At 50.0% G+C, this 20,558-nt stretch overlaps 1 protein-coding gene across 1 annotated transcript in view; it reads left to right on the forward strand.

Moving 5' to 3' along the window:
* The window catches only part of MYO18B (myosin XVIIIB), a gene marked incomplete at its 5' end in the record, with an annotated part of 185,465 nt that overhangs the window by 27,790 nt on the left and 137,117 nt on the right, over window positions 1-20,558 (forward strand). The window contains 2 exons of the mRNA XM_080649891.1: window positions 126-189; window positions 8,491-8,635. Of these exons, the coding sequence (XP_080506017.1) occupies window positions 126-189; window positions 8,491-8,635 (209 nt within the window). The remainder of the gene's footprint in view (window positions 1-125; window positions 190-8,490; window positions 8,636-20,558) is intronic.

Here is a 20,558-nt window from a genome sequence, read left to right on the forward strand (position 1 = left end):
TGCCTCCCCAGTATTAACATAGGGCTTGGCACTGGGTAGATGCTCAATTATTTGTCAAGTTGAACTTCCAAATAATGGAATACAGACCAGGTCAAGTGCACTTCTGGTCCCTTCTCTGCTTCTAGGACGGAACTCTACCTGCACCAGATGGCAGACAGCAGCTCCTTCGGCATGGGCACTTGGTCTAAGGTAAGGACGAGGTCTGTCTGGGGTGCGTGTCGGGGTCTGTGGCCAGGATGGGAGGGTGATGGAGAGATCTCCTATGTGACTCGTCTCCTTTGCTGCTGGGGTTTGTAGTTGGCAAGGGCTGGTCATGTGGGGAAGGAGGGGTTCCTTTGTAGGGTCTGGGCATGTCAGGAAATGAGACATACCAAAAATAACCAGGAGGTGCTTTAGGTAAAGGTAAGCGTGTGGGCTCTGGCAACAGGCTATCTGGGTTCAAACCCTAGCTCTGACACTTACTAGATATGTGACCTCACCATGGAACCTAGCCTCTCTGAACGTCTGTATCCTCTTCGGTAAAATAGTGCCGGTAGTTGTATCTGCCTCATGGGTTTATTGTGAGGACTAAATGAAATGACAGGGCTTGACCTAAATCAGTCACTCAGTCAGGTATTCTGAGTAAACATTGGTGAGTAACGTGGGAAGGTGCAGTCAGAGATGGCTTCCTGGCAGCTGTGGCCTCTGAGTAGGACACTGAGCGATGATATTCAGCTGTTTAATTTTGTTCACTTGTTTGTTTATTGTCTTATTCATTTGTTTATATTTTAACACATGTTTTCTGAGTTACCCCCTTCCCGTCCCCACCTCTCGCATGTATAGCAGGCCTGTGCGAAGTGCTGGGATTAGGGTCCTCATCCATGAATTTGTGCTCTAGCAGGAGAGACAGACAGGGGAATTAATGCAGTCACGTGGGCTGAGACTATTCCAAAGGTTGCACTGCTGTGGAGACCAGAGGATAGATGAAAGGAAGAGCTACTTGGCTTCCGTCAGGGGAGGCTTCTCAGACTCCACTGGGTACTACCCACAGACTTGCTGATTCAGTAGGTCTGAGGTGGGGCCTGAGACTACGCATTTCTCACAAGTTCTCAGGTGTTGCTCATGCTGCTGCTTCAGGGACCCCACTTTGAGAACCACTGCAGTGGAGTCTCTGCAGTGGGTGGGTGGGATGGAGTGAGCCGATGCGGCACCCCTATCTTTAAATTCGGGGGTTTAATCCACCTTTCTCCTTCCTGCTGCCACCTTCATTGGGGGGTTGGAATGTGCAGTACGTTCTTCTTTCAGACCCTTTCTCCCCATGATCGCGTGGGGGGCGTGGAGTTAGGAGCCCAGATCTCGACCTTGATGGCAGAGGAGGCGAGGCTGTCCCAGCATCCGGTTTTCTTGTTCAGCTCATGAGTTTTGGCCAAGGTATCCATTTGCATCAGCAAGAGGGTTGTTGTTGGTTTTCCTGTTGTTTGGGAGGGGGAGAGGGCCGAGCCTGGCCCCGTGAGCTCCCCCGGCCTGACCTGTTTGTTCACCGTCTGCACACAGGAGTGGGTCGCAGTGTGAATCGTGTCACGGAGGCATTTGAAGTCGTCGTGTGTGTTTCTTTCTGTATTTCTGGGGGCTGTTTTTTTTAGACCAGTTGACTTGTGGGAACTGGTAGGGTGTTCCTTTGTTCTCTTTCTGCTACCTGGCAGGGATCGAGAGAGTCTTTTCGCGCAACTCAAGTTAAGTCTGAAAACTCGTTGCTTTTTGACACAAGCCTGGACTAGTTTTCCGGGACTTGGTGGTCCAGGGACAGTCTCAGTAAGGGAATTTGGTCAGGAAATGCCCCCCAAGAATGGAATTGCTATGGACAAGCCCCCAAAAGTTGCCATATTCAGCAAAAAAAAATACAGGATGTCCAGAACTTACTCATCTTCTACTTGATCTAATGTACATCATGGTAATACCGCTGTATTTATCACCTACTTGAAATTCCCTAGGAGAGAAGATCTTAAGTGTCCTTACCACGCACACAAAAATGTAACTGTGTGAGGTGATGGACTGAGTGCTAATTAGCTTCATTGTAGTAATCATTTCACAATGTGTATGTATATGAAATCATCACATTGTACACTTAAAATATATACTTTTTATTTGTCAATTATAACACAATAAGGCTGGGGAAATGTAGGCTGCCCCGTTGAATTTGAATTTCAGAAAAGCAACAAATAATTTTTAATAAAAATATGTCCCACATATTTGCATGGGCAGGCCTAGAGGCCTATCAGAGAAGGCTGCCTGGAGGAGGACGCACGAGTGGTCCTGGACTAAGAGTAAGGTTAGGTTGGTGCAGTGAGGCCAGCGTTCCTGCTACCTAAAATATTGTAGGTGGATCTACTCATACTAAAAGTTTGTCCGTTGTTTTTCTGGAATTGAAATTTAAATAGATGTCTGCGTTTTATCTGGGAATTCTGTAGCCCAGATTCCTCTCTGGCTGAGCGCTCTTCCTCCTCCTCCAGCCAATCCCCTGACTCTGATTAGTTCCGCTTCTGTCTCATCTGTAACCATTGCTTCCATCGTTCCCTGAGAAAGCACTGAAGACAGTGCTTAGGATATGGGTTCTGGAGTCTGACATAGCCAGGTTCAATCCCAGTACCAGCACTTAGGGTGGCCTTAAGCAAAGCAACTTCGCTTCCTGGGCCTCAGTTTCCTCATTGGTGAAACGGGGATGGCGATTGTCTCCTTGCCTGGACTGTGCCTGGAATTCAACCAATTCAGCTTTTATTCTTCTTGTTATTATTCAGGATTGTCCTGCATGGCAGCGTGGGACCAGTTGGGTGGGGCACACCACCTCAGTGACCCACAGGGTCCCCAATCCATATTCCTTGGCAGTCCATGCCATGTTTTTTCTCTTATTGGCTTTATCTTTTTTTCTCCTCTAGTTTGTATTTTTGGTAAAATATTTCTTTTTTAAAAACTTGAATTAATACTACCTTCTGTGTAAAAAATCAGAAAAAACATACAGACAAAACAAAAACCAAAAATACACCCACTTACACAATCGAAAAACAGGTGACAGAGACATCCATTGGTAACATTTTGCAGATTTTCTCTCCATATTTTTCCTATGAATATTTTACACTTGAGGCCCAGTGCACGAATTTGTGCATGGGTGGGGTCCTGCGGGTCCGCCCCGATGGGGGCTGATTGGGGCTGGGCCTGCGGGGGAGGGGGCGGATGCCGGAGATTGGCCGGCCGGCCCTGCCCCCGATTGGGATGGTGGGGGCCGATTGGGGGCTGGGCTGGCGGGGGGAGAGAGGGGTTGCAGGAGGTTGCAGGGGGTCGATCGGGGTCCTGATCGGGCAGGTTGGCCGCTGCAGTGCATTGCACATTATAGCGATCAATCGTTCCATCATTCCAGTTGTTCCATCGTTCCAGTCACTTGGCTTTTACATACATAGGTAGGTTGTAACACACTGCATGTCATGGAAACTTTCATAAACAGTATTTTCAATGACCCGACATTCATGGCGGAGCCATGATTTCCTGAACTATTTCCCTGATGTTGTCCATTTTCAAAAAGGTTCTAAACCCGTTCGTGGTTGTTAAAGATGAGGTGATACCTGTCTTTGTGTATCCATCTTTAGGCCTCAGCACCAGCGTTACCACCTCCAGCTTTTGAGCCCTCTGTCCAAGGAGAGGCCTCCTGTTATTTATTTATTTATTTATTTATTTATTTATTTATTATCTCCTTGGTAACAATCTCTCATCATGTATCACACTGTTTACTTACAGTCTGTCTCTCCTTGGCCCTAGTTCCGTGAGGATGGATGGGAGTCCCCTGTGTCCTGGTCACTGCTTAATATACAAGGCCCGGCACTGAGCCAGGCACACACTGAGTGCTTTGTTGAGTGAATAAATGAATGAGCATGTCCCCACACGGCACCTTGGCTAAAAGCGTCTTTGCAATTTTCTGAACTTTGCTGCTGTGGTGGGCAGAGCTGTGTTAATTTCACTTTCCCTGACGGCTGGTGTCTTTGAGGACGCTTCCTAGGGATTTGGGGATCTGGTGCTTTCTTTGGATCCACTGCCTGGGTCCTGGGAGCTGGGGCGGTTGCTGGGGATGGCAGGGGACCCAGAGGAGGGGATTACTAGGTTTGGAGCACTCACCCCCCGCCCCCAGCCTGGAGCTCCAGAGTCTTCAAACCCAGGATTGGTAGTAGAACTGTGGGCCTGGTTCAGTGAGTGCATGCATTCTACCCCAGCATCAGTGGCTCTTTTTGAGGGACACTAACCGGCACCTCATTGACATTCACTCATCAAGGGATGTTTATTGAACTTACTAGATCACAGGCACTGGCACAGAGCTCAGCTGGGTCTTTGTCATGAAGGACTTATGTTTCAGAGGTGAATAAGGGCTGCCATGGCCACAAAAACAGATCATTCCAAGCCAGAGTGATAGGCGCCTGAATAGATGTGTGTACAGGCTGTGGGTATGGTGGTAGGCTTAGAGGCATAGCAGGGAAGGCTGCCTGGAGGAGGTGACAACCAACTGGTCCTGAACTAAGAGCGAAGTTAGGTGCAGTGAGGCCAGCCTTCCTGCAATACAGAATGCCTGATATGGAGGTAAATGTGGAAGATGTAAATGTGGAAGATGAGCAAAAGAGTGCCTTGTGGCTATAGAGCAGAGGATGAGGGTGTGGTGTTTGGGGCAGTCAGCTAAGGTGGTGCTGGACCTCAGCCGCCACCTATGCTCACTGTCAGTTCCACCTCCTGGTCCCTGCAGTGCGCCCTCGCTGCCTGCCACATTTCAGCTTTTAAACAGAACTTACTTGAGATCTGCGAGGGCACCAGGACACATTTGAAATCACAAAGCTTTCATACTATTTTCTTCTTCTCTATAATTTACTTTTCTGCAACATCGCCTGATTTTTTAAAAAAGTGCCCAGCCGCGGTGGTAATAATAATAATAATCCTTGCCTCCCAGCAGTTTGCTTCTGGCCGTCACATTCCAGACTTTGGCCCGGGCCGCACTTATTTGTTATTACCCAGGTATCAATGGCAGAGGAATGGTCTCCAGACAGAAGGGTGAGGGATCATGCACTTGTGCCAGGAGCTCTGCCGGGAGCTTTCTCTTACTTAATCCTCCTAGTGGTCCTTGGAGAATTATGATCACATTTGTTTTTCAGGAGGAGCAACCAGGCTCAGAGAGGTGAAGTTCTGCCCAAGGGCACACAGCTTTTAAGTGGCAAAGGCAGGACTGGAATCCCGAGTTGGCCTGACTCTAAATTTGACTCCCTTCATCCCACTCTGTTATCTCAGTCCTGTGTCGTGGCTGAAGACCTTGTGCTCTGGAATCAGACTCTCTGTACACTCTTGGGTCACTGACCTTCTCTTGGCCTCAGTTTTTCCACCTGTGGAATGGGTAGAGCAATACCCAGTTCCTGGGTCTGTTCCTCGGATTGGGGGCTCGGTAGAGTATTTGGCATTTAGTGACTCTGCCCCTCCTGTAATGGGTGGCCTTGGACAAGCGCTTTACCTTCTCTGAGCCTTAGTTTCTTCCTCTGTCAGTTGGAGAGACCCACACTTACGTAGTAGGGTAAAAGCACCTAGCACAGCATAGTAGGTGCTCAATTAACATATTTCTCTCTCCCTCCTTAAATGGATTCCCCAGTGCCCAGAGAGGATGTGAATTGGTCAGTTTTTAAAAACTCTATTTTCATTGATTTCAGAGAGAGGAAGGGAGAGGGAGAGAGAGAAACATCAATGATGGGAGAAAATCAGTGAACTGGTCAGTTTTGAGCATGGGGCAACATCACTTGGAATGGGGAGCTCCTGGCTCTGAGTGACACCGTCCTGCCCTCCCTCTCCATGGTCTCCATGAGGTCCACCCAGTTCTTCAGGCACCGACGTTCCTTCTGCCATGGAATCTAATCAGGTTCAGCATTTTACTCTCACAGTGCCCGTCCTGGCCTCTGTGATGTTAGAATCCCCTGAGTGCTTTAGACGCAGTCCAGTTTAATGTGGACAGAACATTCGGGATTTCATTTTTTTTTTTTCCACTAAATTACCTGCAGTCTTTGGTTGACCTTGAGTCTTCGATTGCATCAGACAAACCCTGGGCATGTTGTGTGTTAAATATTTTTTCATTAATTTTTTTAGTTGAGTAAACATAGTAAAATGTATCAAGTGCACTAATTTTAAGTGTACAATTCGATGATCATTATATTCTTATATTCTTAAACACACCTACAAGATCAAGATCTAGAATATTCCTCATCCTGACGAAAGCTCCTTCCAGCCCCCTCCCCATCAGGGCTTTATTTCCCACCCCAGGGTCACCATCCTGACTTCTCTAACGGTAGGTTCGTTTTGCCCACAAAGATGGAATCCCGCAGTGTGTTGGTCTTTTGTACCCAACAGTCCTGACTCACATTGGGTCTGTGGGAGTCATATATGTGGTTGCATGTATCAGTGGCTCGTTCTTTTGCATCGCTGCGTAGCACTCCACACCTGTACCACCCTATGTCTATCATTCTCCTGTGCATAGGCATTTGGGCTCTGAGTTGACTTATTCCATTGACTTGACTGATTTCTGTTTTCATGAGTTCAGTGCAAGGACTGGCTTTCTCAGGGCACAATGCAGAGATGTTTGGTTCTCTAGAAGTTTAAGGAATGGTAAACATCTTCCTGATCCTAGTCATTTTTGTCCCTCCATGTCTTCGGTCGCATCCGAGTCGTGGGGTGGGGAGGGAGAGAAAAAGAAGCAAATTAGCTTTATTGGAAGTTTTCTCATTCTTCTCTTCACATGAGCTAAGTGGCAGAGGATGGAGTCTGGCTGTAATTTAAAGTCAAGTGCTCAGGGCTGACAGTGGGAGCCATAATAAATGTGTTCCCACTGTTCTTTGGTGCCCTTTCACGGCTACTTTGAAATCTCATAAATAACCATGTTGGTAAGATGCCTTCCTTCCCTCTGTTTGCTCCAGTGGAGCAGCTGCGGTTGCTAGGTTGAGCTCCTGGTTGCTAGGGATTTTGTGGTCCTGTGGTGGCCCAGAAATATGATGGATCAGTGGAACATGCTTTTGCTATTAATCGAAATGTTTCCACGGCGAATATTTCAATGTCCCTGCACGCTTTGACATCGTCCCAATTGGTCAGCGATCCTTACAGGATTCTTTCCGAGTTAGAAGTGGCTCGAATGGATGGGACAGGTGGTCTGGATGGGGAAATCAGAAAAGCCCGATTCTAGTCCTGTGTATCTGGTACTAATTAGCTGTGTGACCTTGGGCAAGCGTCACCCCCTCTCTGGGCACTGGACTCCACCAAATTCAAGGACCTGCCAGCTTTAACAGCCTACAGTTTATCACCTAAGCTCTGTCTGTCCAAGTGCAAATCAGTTCCTCATTATGGGCTGGTGGGTTTTTGACAAAAGAATTCTCCTCCCCGGCTCACTTCCTCTCAACCTAGCAGGCTTCTGGGCCGAGTCTCCTTGGCCAGATGGTGTGTGAGCAGGAGTTTCAGACTCATTTTAATATTCAATCAAACACAATTGGGATCATAAATCTAAAAAAAAAATAAAAATAAAAATAACGCTCTACAACCCATTAGCATCGGATCATGTCATTTTCTCATTCCTCCCGCTCAAAAATCTTCAGCAGTGTCCCGTCGCTCGCACCGGGGGTGGCAAACAGGGTAGATCAGTCCATGGCGGCTGCAAGGGGTGATGTCCTGAAAAGAAGCTGGACTCACTGGCTTGCTGTGGGATCTTGACCGATTAGTGATGTCTGCCACAGGTCCAGGCATCTAGAGAGGGGTGTGTATTTGCCAGTCAAGGTTGGAGTGTAAAGCTCATGCCCTTTAATATTGTGTTGGAGGCCTTCCCATGCTCATCTCCTCCCCTCTCTGTCCGCCCCGCCTCCAAAAGTGCCTGTTCTGTGTCCACGTTCGGGGACCACCTGTTGTCTCCAGAGATTACCTTTGTTCGTGTTGCTCCTTGTACGTATCAGGACCTTTATTACATGAAGTGGGTCAACTCTGCCTGTTTATCTTTCAAATTCCAATCACAGTTTGGTCTCATCTTCTGTGACATTCTCTTTGCCCCCCCCCCACCCCCGCCACCCCGGGTGGGATTCATTAGTGCGTTCCTGCCTCCGATGCCCCGTAGCTCCCCACGTATACCCGTATCCCACCACTTAGCCTGTTTCACACTTAGTTGCTTTTTAAAATCTCCTTTCACTTCTACCTTGCGAGGCCCTCAAAGTCAAGTTCTGGGTTTCGCTCATCTTTGCCTTCCCGGAGGCTGGCACAGAGCAGAGCCTCGCTAAATCTGCTGAATGGACACACGAATGAATGAGAATCGTATCGCCTTCCAAAGTCAGCTGGAAATGACTGCCAACCTTCCTTGGCTTAATTGTGGCCAAAAGTGACCACACGCTTCCCCTGAGACTTAGCTTGGCTTCGCATTGTGAGTTTTCTCCACCGCAGTGACCTCTTTTTCTTCCTCTCTCCCTTTGCCCTCAGCCCGAGGACAAGCAGAGGGCGGCGGCCGCCTTCGCCCAGCTCCGGGGTGCCATGGCGACGCTGGGCTTTTCGGAGATCGAGCAGCGAGCCATTTGGCGAGTGTTGGCAGCCATCTACCACCTGGGCGCGGCGGGGGCCTGTAAAGGTACGTCCTTCCTGCCCAGCTCCCCTGGGCTGCCGGCTGTCTCTCCATGAAACGGGGCAGGAGCTGCTCTGTGGGAGGCTGTCGGGCAAGGCCCAGGGAGAAGGAAGGGGCTGGGTTTCTCCAGCAAACCTTCCAGAGCAGCGCCGTCCAGCAGGACCTTCTGCGGTGATGGAGGCGCTCTCTGTCCGCGCCGTCAGCACAGGAGCCACTGCCCGCATGTGGCTGCCAAGCACCTGAAATGCGGCTAGTGCGACTGAGGAAGTGACTTGTGAGTGCATTCAGTTTTAATTAGCATAAATTTAAATGGCCACACGTAGCCAGTGGCTGCTGTACCAAGCAGAGAGGCTCTAGATTAGAACATGGGAGAGGAGGTTGGGTCCACACAATAAAGGTGGTGTGTTCTATCTAGACATCTGGGAGACGCTCCCCACTGCCTGTGCTACAGGTGACCCCGTTACTGCGTTGTCGAGCCTGGGTAGGCGACTGTCCCAAGGCGGCCTCGCTCACACGGGCTCGCTCCCTCCAGCACTCTGCAGGTTGAGGAAGAGAGCGAGTCTTGCAGGTAGACAGCACCTGCCTTTCTACTTCTGTTGTCGCACTTGAACCCTCTCTGCCTCCAATGCGACTAGAGGCCAAGGGAGCCCCACCTATTGACCTGTCACCAGAGAAGTTAGATGCCTCAGTTTCTCCTCCTGGGCAGGTGGGATGCCCCTCTGCTGTGGGCTCAGGGACCTGACTTATACCTGTCACCGCCAGTAACGATAAAAGAGAATGTCATATTTATAAATATTTTATTAATACATGATTATGGCAATAATTCCTCCAGCCTCCCCCCCGTCCCAGCGTATAAATTATTTTAAGAGGAGTTGCCGTCAGTCTGCCTGGGAGGCCTGCTTGATGATTTACTTACTATATATTCTGCTTTGGAAGATTTCATAATAGGTTGCTCTAAAATCAGCTATTAAGAATTTCAAAGTCATATATAAATGTCTTTGCTTTGTGTCATAACAGATCATTTTGAAATATTCCATTAATCAGGGTGTGTGGTTTTTTTTAATGGTGTTCTCCTTTCAGCGAGCCTGGCTTCCTTAACTTATTTTGAAGGCCCTGATCCTATTTTTATGCTTTTTGAGCTGATGAGATTCATGCAGTAATCTGGTGAGGAAGAATAACGCCACGGGCAGGCATCGGGACTCGGCCTGCTGGGTGTGCATCCTGGGTTGGCCTTTCTCAGCCTCAGTTTCTTCCTCTATAAAATGGGGTTAATGATGGCACCAACTTTGTAGTCTTACTGTGGGGATCAAGTGAGTCAAGGCCAAAACACGTGGAGCACAGGACTTGGCTCATGGTGTGTGTGTGTGTGTGTGTGTGGTGGTGGGGGGGGCGGTGTTAGAAAATGGAGGCTCAGGAGAGGGTGTGTGGTTTACAGAGATCACACAGCTGGAATGTTTCAGGGTGAGGTTTGGAACCTCGGCTCTCTTCCTGCAAAGATTGCTCCACTGACCTAGACTTTGCAATGGGCCACTCACCCATTCCCTGTGTTCTGTCTTTTCATTCCCACAGCAACCCTGACAGGAAGGTAGGGAAGGAATTCCCTATTTTTGGTTCAGGATGCCGAGGCCCAGAGAGGTTGTGTAACTTTGCCAGGGTCACACAGCATCGTGTAGTGGAACTGAGGTTAGAATCAGTGTCTGTCTTCCTCCAAAGCCTTTGCTTTTCTCCTCTACGAGGCTGCCCAGCTGGCCCGGTCCTAGGGTGCATTCTAGGTCCCTGGATCTTTGCCTCACTCCTAACAGCTTCTCAGCTCCGTCTAATTTCCACCCAGTCCTCCCATCTCCGTTCAGTCTCCGTTCTCCGTTCCTCCATCGGGAAGGTCATCCTGTTGAGCAGAGTAGAGGCAGGAAAGCTCACAGTCGGAGCTAAAGGCCAGGCCTCCGGGACCAAGGTGACCTGCGTTCAATTCCGGTTCTCCTACGTCATTAGTGAGTCTCCTGACCTCTGAGACTCAGTCTCCTCACCTGTAAAATGGGGGTAATGATAGTGCCTGCTTCTTAGGGTTCTGGAGGCTTACAACATTTAACATAAATATGTCATATAAAGCTCTGCCATTGTGATTATTATTGCTATTGTTAGTAATAGAACATCCGTCCACCATCCAGGGGGGTTTTCCTTGGTGAAGCTCCAGTCTGCAAGACTGACTTAGGCTGGTCTTGAATCCTCTCCTATCCTGTGGTCCCATCGCTGTCAGAGATGATGTACACTTTTCCCGGAAAGTCTGAGACTATTTGTCACTCTGCCCACTGTCCATCATTACTTCGCAAAAATGACTATAACGTTCAGAATCCAAACGAGTAACAAGGATGAGCAATGCCTGCCTTGATGGCCGCGTCGCTTTGCTTTCGTTTTTCTCGGAAGGCTGATAGGAGGTTTAATTCATTTGTCTTTCACTCAATTTGCCAGTTTGCTTGCCGCTGACCCCATTGCCTGATGTATGACGCAGGCAGGCTCATACATAACCCAACGCGGGGCCGCGTAATGGGCTGATGAAGGGAGGCTGCCAGTTGGCCCGGCATCTCCCCGCCTGCCGTAATAAAGATGTCAGGCCCCGAATGGATCGGGCTGTTACCCGGGGAGCCTTGAGGGGCCTGCAGGAAGGAGAGACAGCAGCAATAATGACAAGAGCCCAGCCCCCTGCTTTCTGCTGGGGCACCCCGACATCCAGCAACCAGGGCACTTCATCCAGGAATAGAAGGAGGTGGCCAGTCGCTCCCCGAGCTGGAGCAAGACCCCGCATGCCAAAGGCCGATGGGAATAGCAACAGTGACGCGACCAACATAAAGCAATGACTGTATATTCAGATGGCACTTTGCAAAGTGTTTTACTGCCTTTATTGTCTTAAAGCTACTGCATATGCAACACTGCGAAGGTGTCTTCCTGTGAAAAATGGGAACAATATAATATAGAAGACTATAGAATGAACAACTATCTCTCCTCAGCCCCCAAGTCCCTGCGTCCTCCGAGGCGGCCATTGTTAATGTTTAGAGGTGACGTTTATTACAACGGAAGAGCCAATGTGGATACACTGATGTTAACTAAAGTCTATAGTTTACCCAAGGGTTCACTCTTGGAGTTGTACATTCCATGGGAGTTGACAGATGCACATGACAGGGGTCCACCATGACATGGTCACACAGGAGAGTGTCACTACCTTGACAGGCTGGGTTTTTTCCTGTTAAAATTAAAAATTTTTTTTTTTTTAATCAATTTAGCGAGAAAGGAAGGGAGAGGGAGAGAGAGAGAAACATTGATCGGCCGCTTCCTGCATGTACCCCAACCCGGAATCAAAGCTGCAACCTGGGCATGCGCCCTGACGGAGAACCGAACTGGCGATCCTTCGGCACGTGGGACTAAGCTCAAACCAACTGAGTCACACTATTCAGGGCTCTGGTACACTTTTTTATTTGCAGTAATTATAGACTCACAGGAAGCCGGGACAACAGTACATAGAGCCCCATGAGCTTTCCCGTGGCGGCACTGTACCCAGCTGTAGTTAGCACATTATTAACACCAGGAAATGAGATGGGTGTATTACTGCAACCTAAAATGATAGGCTTATATTCAGGCCTTTAAAATGTCACTTAGCTACATTGCACACATAACAAATATTTGGTTGGTTGGTTGGTTGGTGTCTTTACACAGATGGGTCCGCACCATCTCCATTTCTGTGCCCTTTGCTCTTCTCATCTCACAGCGAGTCTTGACCTCTTTGCACTAGGGGTCATAGTGATTCCAATTCTCTTTGTTGACCGCAAGGGCTTGCCTGGAGTGGGTGGGCCTCCACCTATGTAACAGTCCTGCCGATCATTCAGGGCACTTCCTGCTCTTCGGTGTTCTAAACCACCACACTGAACATCCCTGTATGTGGGGGTTGTGCCCATGAGGGAGGGTTTGAAGGCGTGGCTTCCTGGACGTGGAACTGCCAGCGGGTCAAAAGTTTAACATTTGCATTTCCCTGGGTGTTTACACGGGTTGGCTCCTTTAACCCTCCCAAGCCTATAGGGTAGGCACTGCTGTTATCATTCCTGTTTGTAGGTGGAGAAACCCAGGCTCAGAGAGGTGAAGTCACTAACTCAGGGTCACACAGCTCTAAGTGGCAGGAAACTGGACCTCTGCCTGCTGTGCACTGTGTCACTGAGGGTCAGAGGAAGGTGTGGCACTTCCCAATGGACCTGCAGCCTCCACTTCGGGGCCCCCATCTCTGTCTGCCACTCCAAAGCAGACGCATGGCCTGTCCTCTCTTTTCTTCTCATACGTGGAGCAGGCTGGGCTTGGGGGAGCAGAGGTCAGTCCTCCATCTGGCGCTCAGCAACCAAGAGGGGCATCTCCCTCCTGCTCCCCCTCCCCCCAGTTGCTTCCTGGCTCTAATGAGACAACTGCACACCTGTCCCAGGTGCTCAGCGCTCAGAACACACGTGCCTCCCTCCATTTTCCCCAGGAGTGTGGAGTGGGGTTGGTGTCGGGGCCCCAGCTGGTGGGACCAGCCTTGCTTCTTTCTTCAGGCCCTGGGTTAAGAGACATTGAGAGCCATTGAGTCAGAAGAAGCAGGGCAGCTGCAGTCTGGGCGAGATGGCTCCTCTGTGCAGAGGGCCTCGGATGGCAAGCTCAGCTTCCCAGAGCCTCACCTGCCCTAGTAGACCTCCCTGCACGATGGCGGAAGCCAGGGACCATCTCCCATATGCCGAGCCCTGGTACCTCCCTGCAGGGCTGGAAAGTCTACGTGCTGAGAAGGGGCTGAGACTGGCAGGCCTGACTGAGCCCCTCTTTGTACAGGGCAGGGGCCAAGGCCCAGAGAGGGGAAGGGATTTGCTCAGGGTCACACAGCAAGGCTGCAGGAGAGGTGCAGGGACTAGAATCTGAGCCTCTGGACTCCTGGGCCTTTGCTGTTTATTCGGCTCAGCCCTTTCCACTCCCCCTTATCTTCCTCCTTCTCTCCTCCCTCATTTCTTTCCTTCTTCTCTCCTTTTATCCCTTCCTTTCTGTCTCAGCTAGTCTCTCTCCACTTTCTCCTCTCTTTCTTCCTTATCTCTGTTCTCTGTGCCTATTGGTTGGCGGTCCTCAGCTGTCCTGGGACACCAGCCAGAATTTTCAAGACAGGATTTCAGTCTGATCAATGGAGAGGGACCCAGACAAGTGCATTGGCGATGCCAAGAGAAAATCCTAGGCAGGAGACACCCCACGTTTAAAATGGTCAGCCCCACCCCAGGGCCTGGGACCCTTGAGCTCAATCTCAAAAACAGAAAAAATTGGGGAGAGTGCTCCAGGCAGAGGAACCCCATTGGGCAAGGCCTGGGGCCTCCGTGTTTCCATCAGCAAGGCACCAACATAAAGACCCCTGCTCTGGCCCCTGGAGACTGACACAGATCTCTGAGTAAGAGAGGATTAGCTCTCGGCCCCACAACCTGGAGGTTTCATTGCTCTGTCCTGGGACCCAGCAACCCCGAAGCCTGTCTCCTCCTGGGCCCAGCCCCACTCTCCTGTATTCCTGTAACCACAGACCCCACATCCTCCGCCCTCCCCCAGCTGGTGGCTTGGCTCCCTGCCTGACAGCTGGTGCAGCCAGGCCTATTCTGGGCCACAAGCAAGGATTTATTCTGTGTTTTCTAAGCATATTGAATTCATTCATTAAGCTGGAATGGCTGCTCTGGGATGTAAACAATTATATTTAAAAAAAAAAAAAAAAGCAAAACCCTGAAGTGGCTGATGCTAAAAGGCGGCACTCCCTGGCAGCCCCACGCCTCAGGAACAAGGGCAGGGATCAGATTTCAGATTGGCCAAGCCACTCACTCGCAGGCTGGCCTTACGAAGTCCTCTCCCATCTTCTTGGCCTCTGTTTCCCACAGATAACCAGGGCAGCTAACATTTCTCCAGTGCTGACTGCTAGGCACTAAGTGCTTTGGCCATCTCAACAACACCCCTTCGAGTAGGTACAGTTCTCCCATTTTATAGATCAGGAAACTGATGATCAGAGAGGAGAAAGGACATTCCCAATGGGGGTGAACTAGATGCTCTCTGGGGTCTCTTTCAGCCTTGATCACCAGAGACTCCATTAACCTATTGTTGGGGAGAGATGGCGATGGCTCAGTGAAAACTCTAGTGTGAGTGTCTGGATTCATTGTTCAGAGACAGAGCATAACAATACTGCTAATGATGATGATAATGATGATGATAATGGTGGTGGTGGTGGTGGTGATGGTGATGGTGATGGTGGTAATGATGATGGATATGGTGATTGGTGGTTATGGTAGTGACGGTGATTGTGATAATGGTGATGATGGTGGTGGTGAGGTTGGTAATGATGGATATGGTAATGATGATGGTGAGGGTGATGATAATGGATATGGTGATTGTGATGATGATGGTGATGGGATGTGGTGATGATGGTGGATATGGTGATTATGGTGGTGATGATTGTGATGGTGGTGATGGTGGTGATGATGATGTATATTGTGATGATGGTGATGGTGGTGATGATGGTGGATTTGGTGATTGTGGTGATGATTATAATGATGGTAATGGGATTTGATTATGGCTTCTACCCTGCTAGCTCTGTGGCCTTAGGCAAGTAATTCACGGATTTGTTGCTGGTCCCACCCCAACTCTTTGCTCCTACAGACCCCCCGTGAGTGACGAGTGATGGTGACCCCATTTGGCTGAGGTCTCCATGCTGACTCTCCTCCTCAATGTGGATCCCCTCCTCTGGGGACACTCCCAGGCAGCTTCACACCCAGTGTCTCATTTTTATCTTGAAAATGACCCTTTGGGAGAGGAGCCACCCCATTTTACAGATGCAGAAACTGAGGCTCACAGAGGTGAGATCAAATTAGTTCAGGAGACCCCTACCCAGGCTCCCCTCTTGTAAATTTCCAGCGCACATTGGCACACACAAAGCTCTGAGAAGTCCTGCAGGAATGCAGCCTATTTTGCTACATTTAATCGGATGCGGCCCTAACTGCTTTGTTCAGCAAGCTGACTTCTTCCAGCACACCTGCTCATGTTCCCCAGAGCACTGGGAGTGGTCTCTGTGTTGTCTCGCCAGCTGCCAGGTTGTGGGCAGTGATTCCTATTTGATTATGAGCAACTGAGAAGCAATTTATAGATGCTTGTTGACCGGGCCTTACAGGGAGCACTGACTGCAGACGAACAAAGGCCCTGGGGCAGATGGCAACTTTCTCCCAGGCCGGGCAGGTGGAACAATATGCCAAGATTTGTGGGGCAGCATGGCATCTGGGGGCAGTGGGAACAGGAAGGAGCCCTAAGAAGCAGGAAGAGACTTGAAATTCTGGCCTCTGAGAGGGTGACATTTTCCAATAGAAATTTGCTGGATGTCTCTGGGCAGAAATCTGAATGTGATCAGAGTTTAACGGGCAGGTCCTTCGCTAAGTGATCTGCACAGACAGCCTCACTGGGGCCTCTCAGGAACTCCATGGGGGTAGATTCCCATTTTACAGAAGAAGAAACTGAGGTTCCAAGTGGAGGCAGGTGGGATTTGAACGCTGGAAGTCCGTCTCTGGAGCGCTGCCTTTTCTTGTAGCATCTACAGCCTTTCAGGCTTATCTCTTCCCTGCAGGTGGCCCCCTCCTCCCGGGGCTCTGAATTGGAAGCCTCCGTGTGAGGCTATGTGAGCCGATGCACCAGCATTATAAATAAGTCACCCAGTGTTCAGTAAGTCAGCACCAGCACGGCTATTGTTGGAAAGAGAAATGACTTGGTTATTAATACATACAGGAGGCCCCAGTAATTGATAGCAATTGAACTCATGGCGCACAGGGAACGGCAGTCATGTTATTTCCCTCCCCCCCCTCTCTGTCTCTCTTTGTGGCGAGCATAAAGGGAAAGAAAACACAGCCTGCCTGTGCAGGTGGATTTGAGCAGCTCAGAAAATGAAGTGCCATTCCGTTCCCTGGCTCCGTTCTCTTTTCTTTTTCCCATTTCTCCTCTGTTCACTCTCTCTGGGGACCTAGAATCAAGTTGTAGCTCGGTTATTCATATGCCGTGTGACTTAGCGCTGGGCCGTATCCGTTTCTGTGACTCAGTGGCCTCTCCTGTAGAATCAGGCTCAACAACACTCAGCCCGCAGAGCCAGGGGTGGGCAAACTTTTTGACTCGAGGGCCACAATGGGTTCTTAAACTGGACTGGAGGGCCGGAACAAAAGCATGGATGGAGTGTTTGTGTGAACTAATATAAATTCAAAGTAAAGGAGCGGAGGGGAGAGCAAGAGAACCGGATAGAACAGCCGGATCCAGCCCGCGGGCTGTAGTTTGCCCACGGCTGCCGCAGACCTTGCAAGGCCATTGGGAGATCAGCCAAGGTCACACCACCAGCCTCCCCCGCCACGTAGACTCGCTCAGGTGTGCCTTCTCCAGGCATGGCGGGCTGCCTGAATAGAATTGTTATTTGCTAATCATTTAAAAATATGAAACAGACTCAAGGGTGGGCGGTCCCATCACACAGGCATCGTGCTTACATAAATCCAGCCAGACCTGCAAAGGGAAACGGGAGGCCAGGGGCTACAGACACGTATTTTTGCATAGGTCATGGGCCCTGAAGGCAAGCCGCCCGTTGCCTCCGGAGGGACAGCTGGCTGTGTTGGAATTGTGGGTGCGCTGCCATACTGTACGTCATGGGCAACTGAGCAGATTTCTCCAGGGAAACTTTAAGGGCACTTGGTTTTTCACCTCCGACTCTGACTTGGGGACAGGGCCCCCTTATGAGAGGAGGCCCCTCCGCATGACGCCACGCTTAGGGTCTTGCGTGCTGGAGCCTGGAGGCCCGAGTTCAAGTCCTGCCTCTGCTGCTTACCAGCTGCATGACCCTGGAAAGTCACCCTGCCCTCACAGGGCTGCAGGGAGGATTCGGTGAGGCCGTGGGTGCTCAGGGCTCAGCTCAGTGCCTGGCCTGAGGAGCTGCTTGGCTGACATTAGGATATTAAGGTAGCCTTTGTAATCCCGTTGGGCATTTCTGATTCTTTTTCTTCGGTGGGTGAGACCGAGGAGGGGTGACGCGTAGGGCACCGGGAAGCCTTCCTCCTCCCAGTGTGATGCTCGCAGAAGAGGGAGAGGATGCCGAGATCGGCTGGGTGGAAGGCCACCACGGAGCTGAACCGTGTGTGGGCCGAGATAGAGGAACCCGCGGCTGGATATAGTGCACGGCCCAGCCTTCGGGGAGGTGGGAGCAGAAGAGGCATTTTCCTGGTCAAGTTCCCTGTGTGCCTCCTGGACTTCAGCAGTGGGGTTCCGCTCTGTGTATTTGGAAACATGCCCCTTCAATCAGGCAGGATTCAGAGTCCTCCTTTCCGACGGAAGGTCACTGCAGGTGGAGTGTGGGGGACTGTTTTGGAGAGTGGCAGGCAAGGGGGAGGCCGCAGGAGAGGGACAGGACATCGCCTGCCTCGACAGTTACAGCCTCTTTAATTTGCTGTCCCCCCCACCCCCCTTGCCCAGGAAGACGAAAGTCTCACTCAGGGCTAATAGCCTTTAATGCCTCTCTTTCTTCTTAACAGAGAGAGCAGCCCTCTGGCTCCCAGGTAACTGTATCTAATGAGATTCTAATGATGTTTTTGTGCTCATGTTGTATTCAGTTCCACTTCCTGTCTGTGACAGCTGATAATGGTGGTGGTTCGCAGTGGCCCCCCCGTACGCGGAGGGCAAGGAGAGACGGAAGGAAGAGGCAGGCCCCTCCCGATGGGTAGATGGCGGGATTAATAGGGGACCTGCCTATGACGTGTGCCTTGGGCGGCCACACCTGCCAGAATCTTAAACGTTTCTATAGAGGCCTAAGGAGTTCATTCAGTACGTATTCAGTCCAGGTGTTGTCATCAGCATCTCCCTCTCTCCAGGCTGGGGCCCTGGAGCCGCTCCCAGTGTGGGAACGGTGGGCACAAGGTACATTCCAAGGACAGGGGAGGGCGAGGAGCCTCCGATTGCCCAGGGCCAGCTCCTGGGTCAGCTGGTGGTCACGTTCTGTCAATGACCTCCTCCAACAAATGGGTTCTCATGTGTGTGCTATGCTATACATTTCCCTTTGCAGGGTGTTTAAGTGAAAAGGATAAGCGGGTCCATTGAAAAGAAAGTCCTCTCTAGGGTCACAAGGATATGGGGCATTCCCTGCAGGTGGCGCTGGAAGGGCTGACTTGGGGGAAATAGTTTTTCCACCTAGTATCAGTCTGACTTGTGGTGACTCTCGGGGTCAGTTTTCTCATGTGTAAAATGGGAATGATAACATTGCTTTCTGGGACTCTTGTGAAGATTTGATGATGATGACGATGATGAGTAACTACAACTAACACGTATTGAGCCTTTTCCACGTGTCATATCAGGAATTCTAATGCAGAACTTTCTGACTCCAAAGCCATGAGCTGAACACAGATGACATGTCAAATAAAATGGGGTCAAGGAGTGGTAACCGTTCTCATCGCCACCATCGTCCTCACCTCTTCTTTATCATTTTTGAAGGCGGCAGGACTTTTTGCTTAGCCACGTTACCTCTCTGAATATGTTTCCTCATCAGTAAAATGGGAGTAATCTGTAAAACGGAGGCAGCAGTAGCAGGCAATAGGAGGACCTCAGTGAAAAGCAGTGGCGACGTGTGGCCCCAAGTGATGGGCCAGAGCTCCTTCTCTTTGCGTGGCATCAAGGTCCCGGATAAAGTCTTTTTCCAGATTTCCAGTTTAGCCTTACACCAGGCCGATGCTTCAGGGCGTCTGCTCGAAGAATTGGGCCCCGTGCTCTCTTTCTGATGGATCGTGAAATCTCTGTGGGCAGCTGTGGTTCTTATTTCAAAGACAGAGACACATTTATGGGAAGATAAGCTATGGGGGGAAGTTATTTAAGGATGGCACTGTCATTTGTTTTAATAACTCTTGCTGAAACCGGTTTGGCTCAATGGATAGAGCGTCGGCCTGCGGACTGAAGGGTCCCGGGTTCGATTCCGGTCAAGGGCATGTACCTTGGTTGTGGGCACATCCCCGGTGGGAGGTGTGCAAGAGGCAGCTGATCAATGTTTCTCTCTCATCGATGTTTCTAGCTCTCTATCCCTTTCCCTTCCTCTCTGTAAAATATCAATAAAAATATATTTAAAAAAAAACAACTCTTCTTTTTTTTAACGTGGATTACAAAATTAGTATGCAGCCAGTATAGAAAACTTGGAAAACACAGAATCCCCTTACTCAGCTACGATTGTTAACATTTGGATGTTTCTTCTTCTTCTTATTTTTTGCAGCAGCTTAGAGTGATTTACACAGTTCACATCATACCATAGGTTGGTTTTCCCTTAACATTTGACTGTAAGCATTGTCCGTGTCGTACCACGTCTTTGTTGCTGATCTTAAATGTCCTTATGACCATCCGTAGTGCGGCTCCCCGTTGCTTCTCCAACCTCATCTGGTTACTCCCCTCCCCTCTTTACATTGCAGCCACCTGGCCTTCCTGGCATTTTTCTTGCACACCATGCTGGTCTCTGCCTCAGGGTCTTCGCACTGCCTCCTCCTCCTGCCTCTAGAGCTCTTCCTGGTTCCGTGTGCGGCCAGCACCTCTCACCTTTCATAACCCCGTTCAGATCACGGCCTACGTAGAAGCCCTCTCTGACCACCATAGAGCCTTAGCAGCTCCCTCCGTTTCTCTTGATCTCATTGCCCTGTTTTATTTTAGTAAAGAGAAAAAAATATAACTATAATTTATCCCCGGAAATTATCCTGTTATCTATTTACTTGTTCATTGTTTCATCCCCTCATAGACTGTAAGCTTTGTCTGTCTTGCTCATCATTGACCTCCCAGTGCCTCACACGGTGCCTGTCACATAGTAGGAACTGAGTAAATATGTGTTGAATAAATGGGTGGCTAGATGGCGGGGTTGTGGCTGAGTGGG

Source organism: Plecotus auritus, assembly GCF_963455305.1.
Source record: "Plecotus auritus genome assembly, chromosome: 13".
Taxonomy (NCBI): domain Eukaryota; kingdom Metazoa; phylum Chordata; class Mammalia; order Chiroptera; family Vespertilionidae; genus Plecotus; species Plecotus auritus.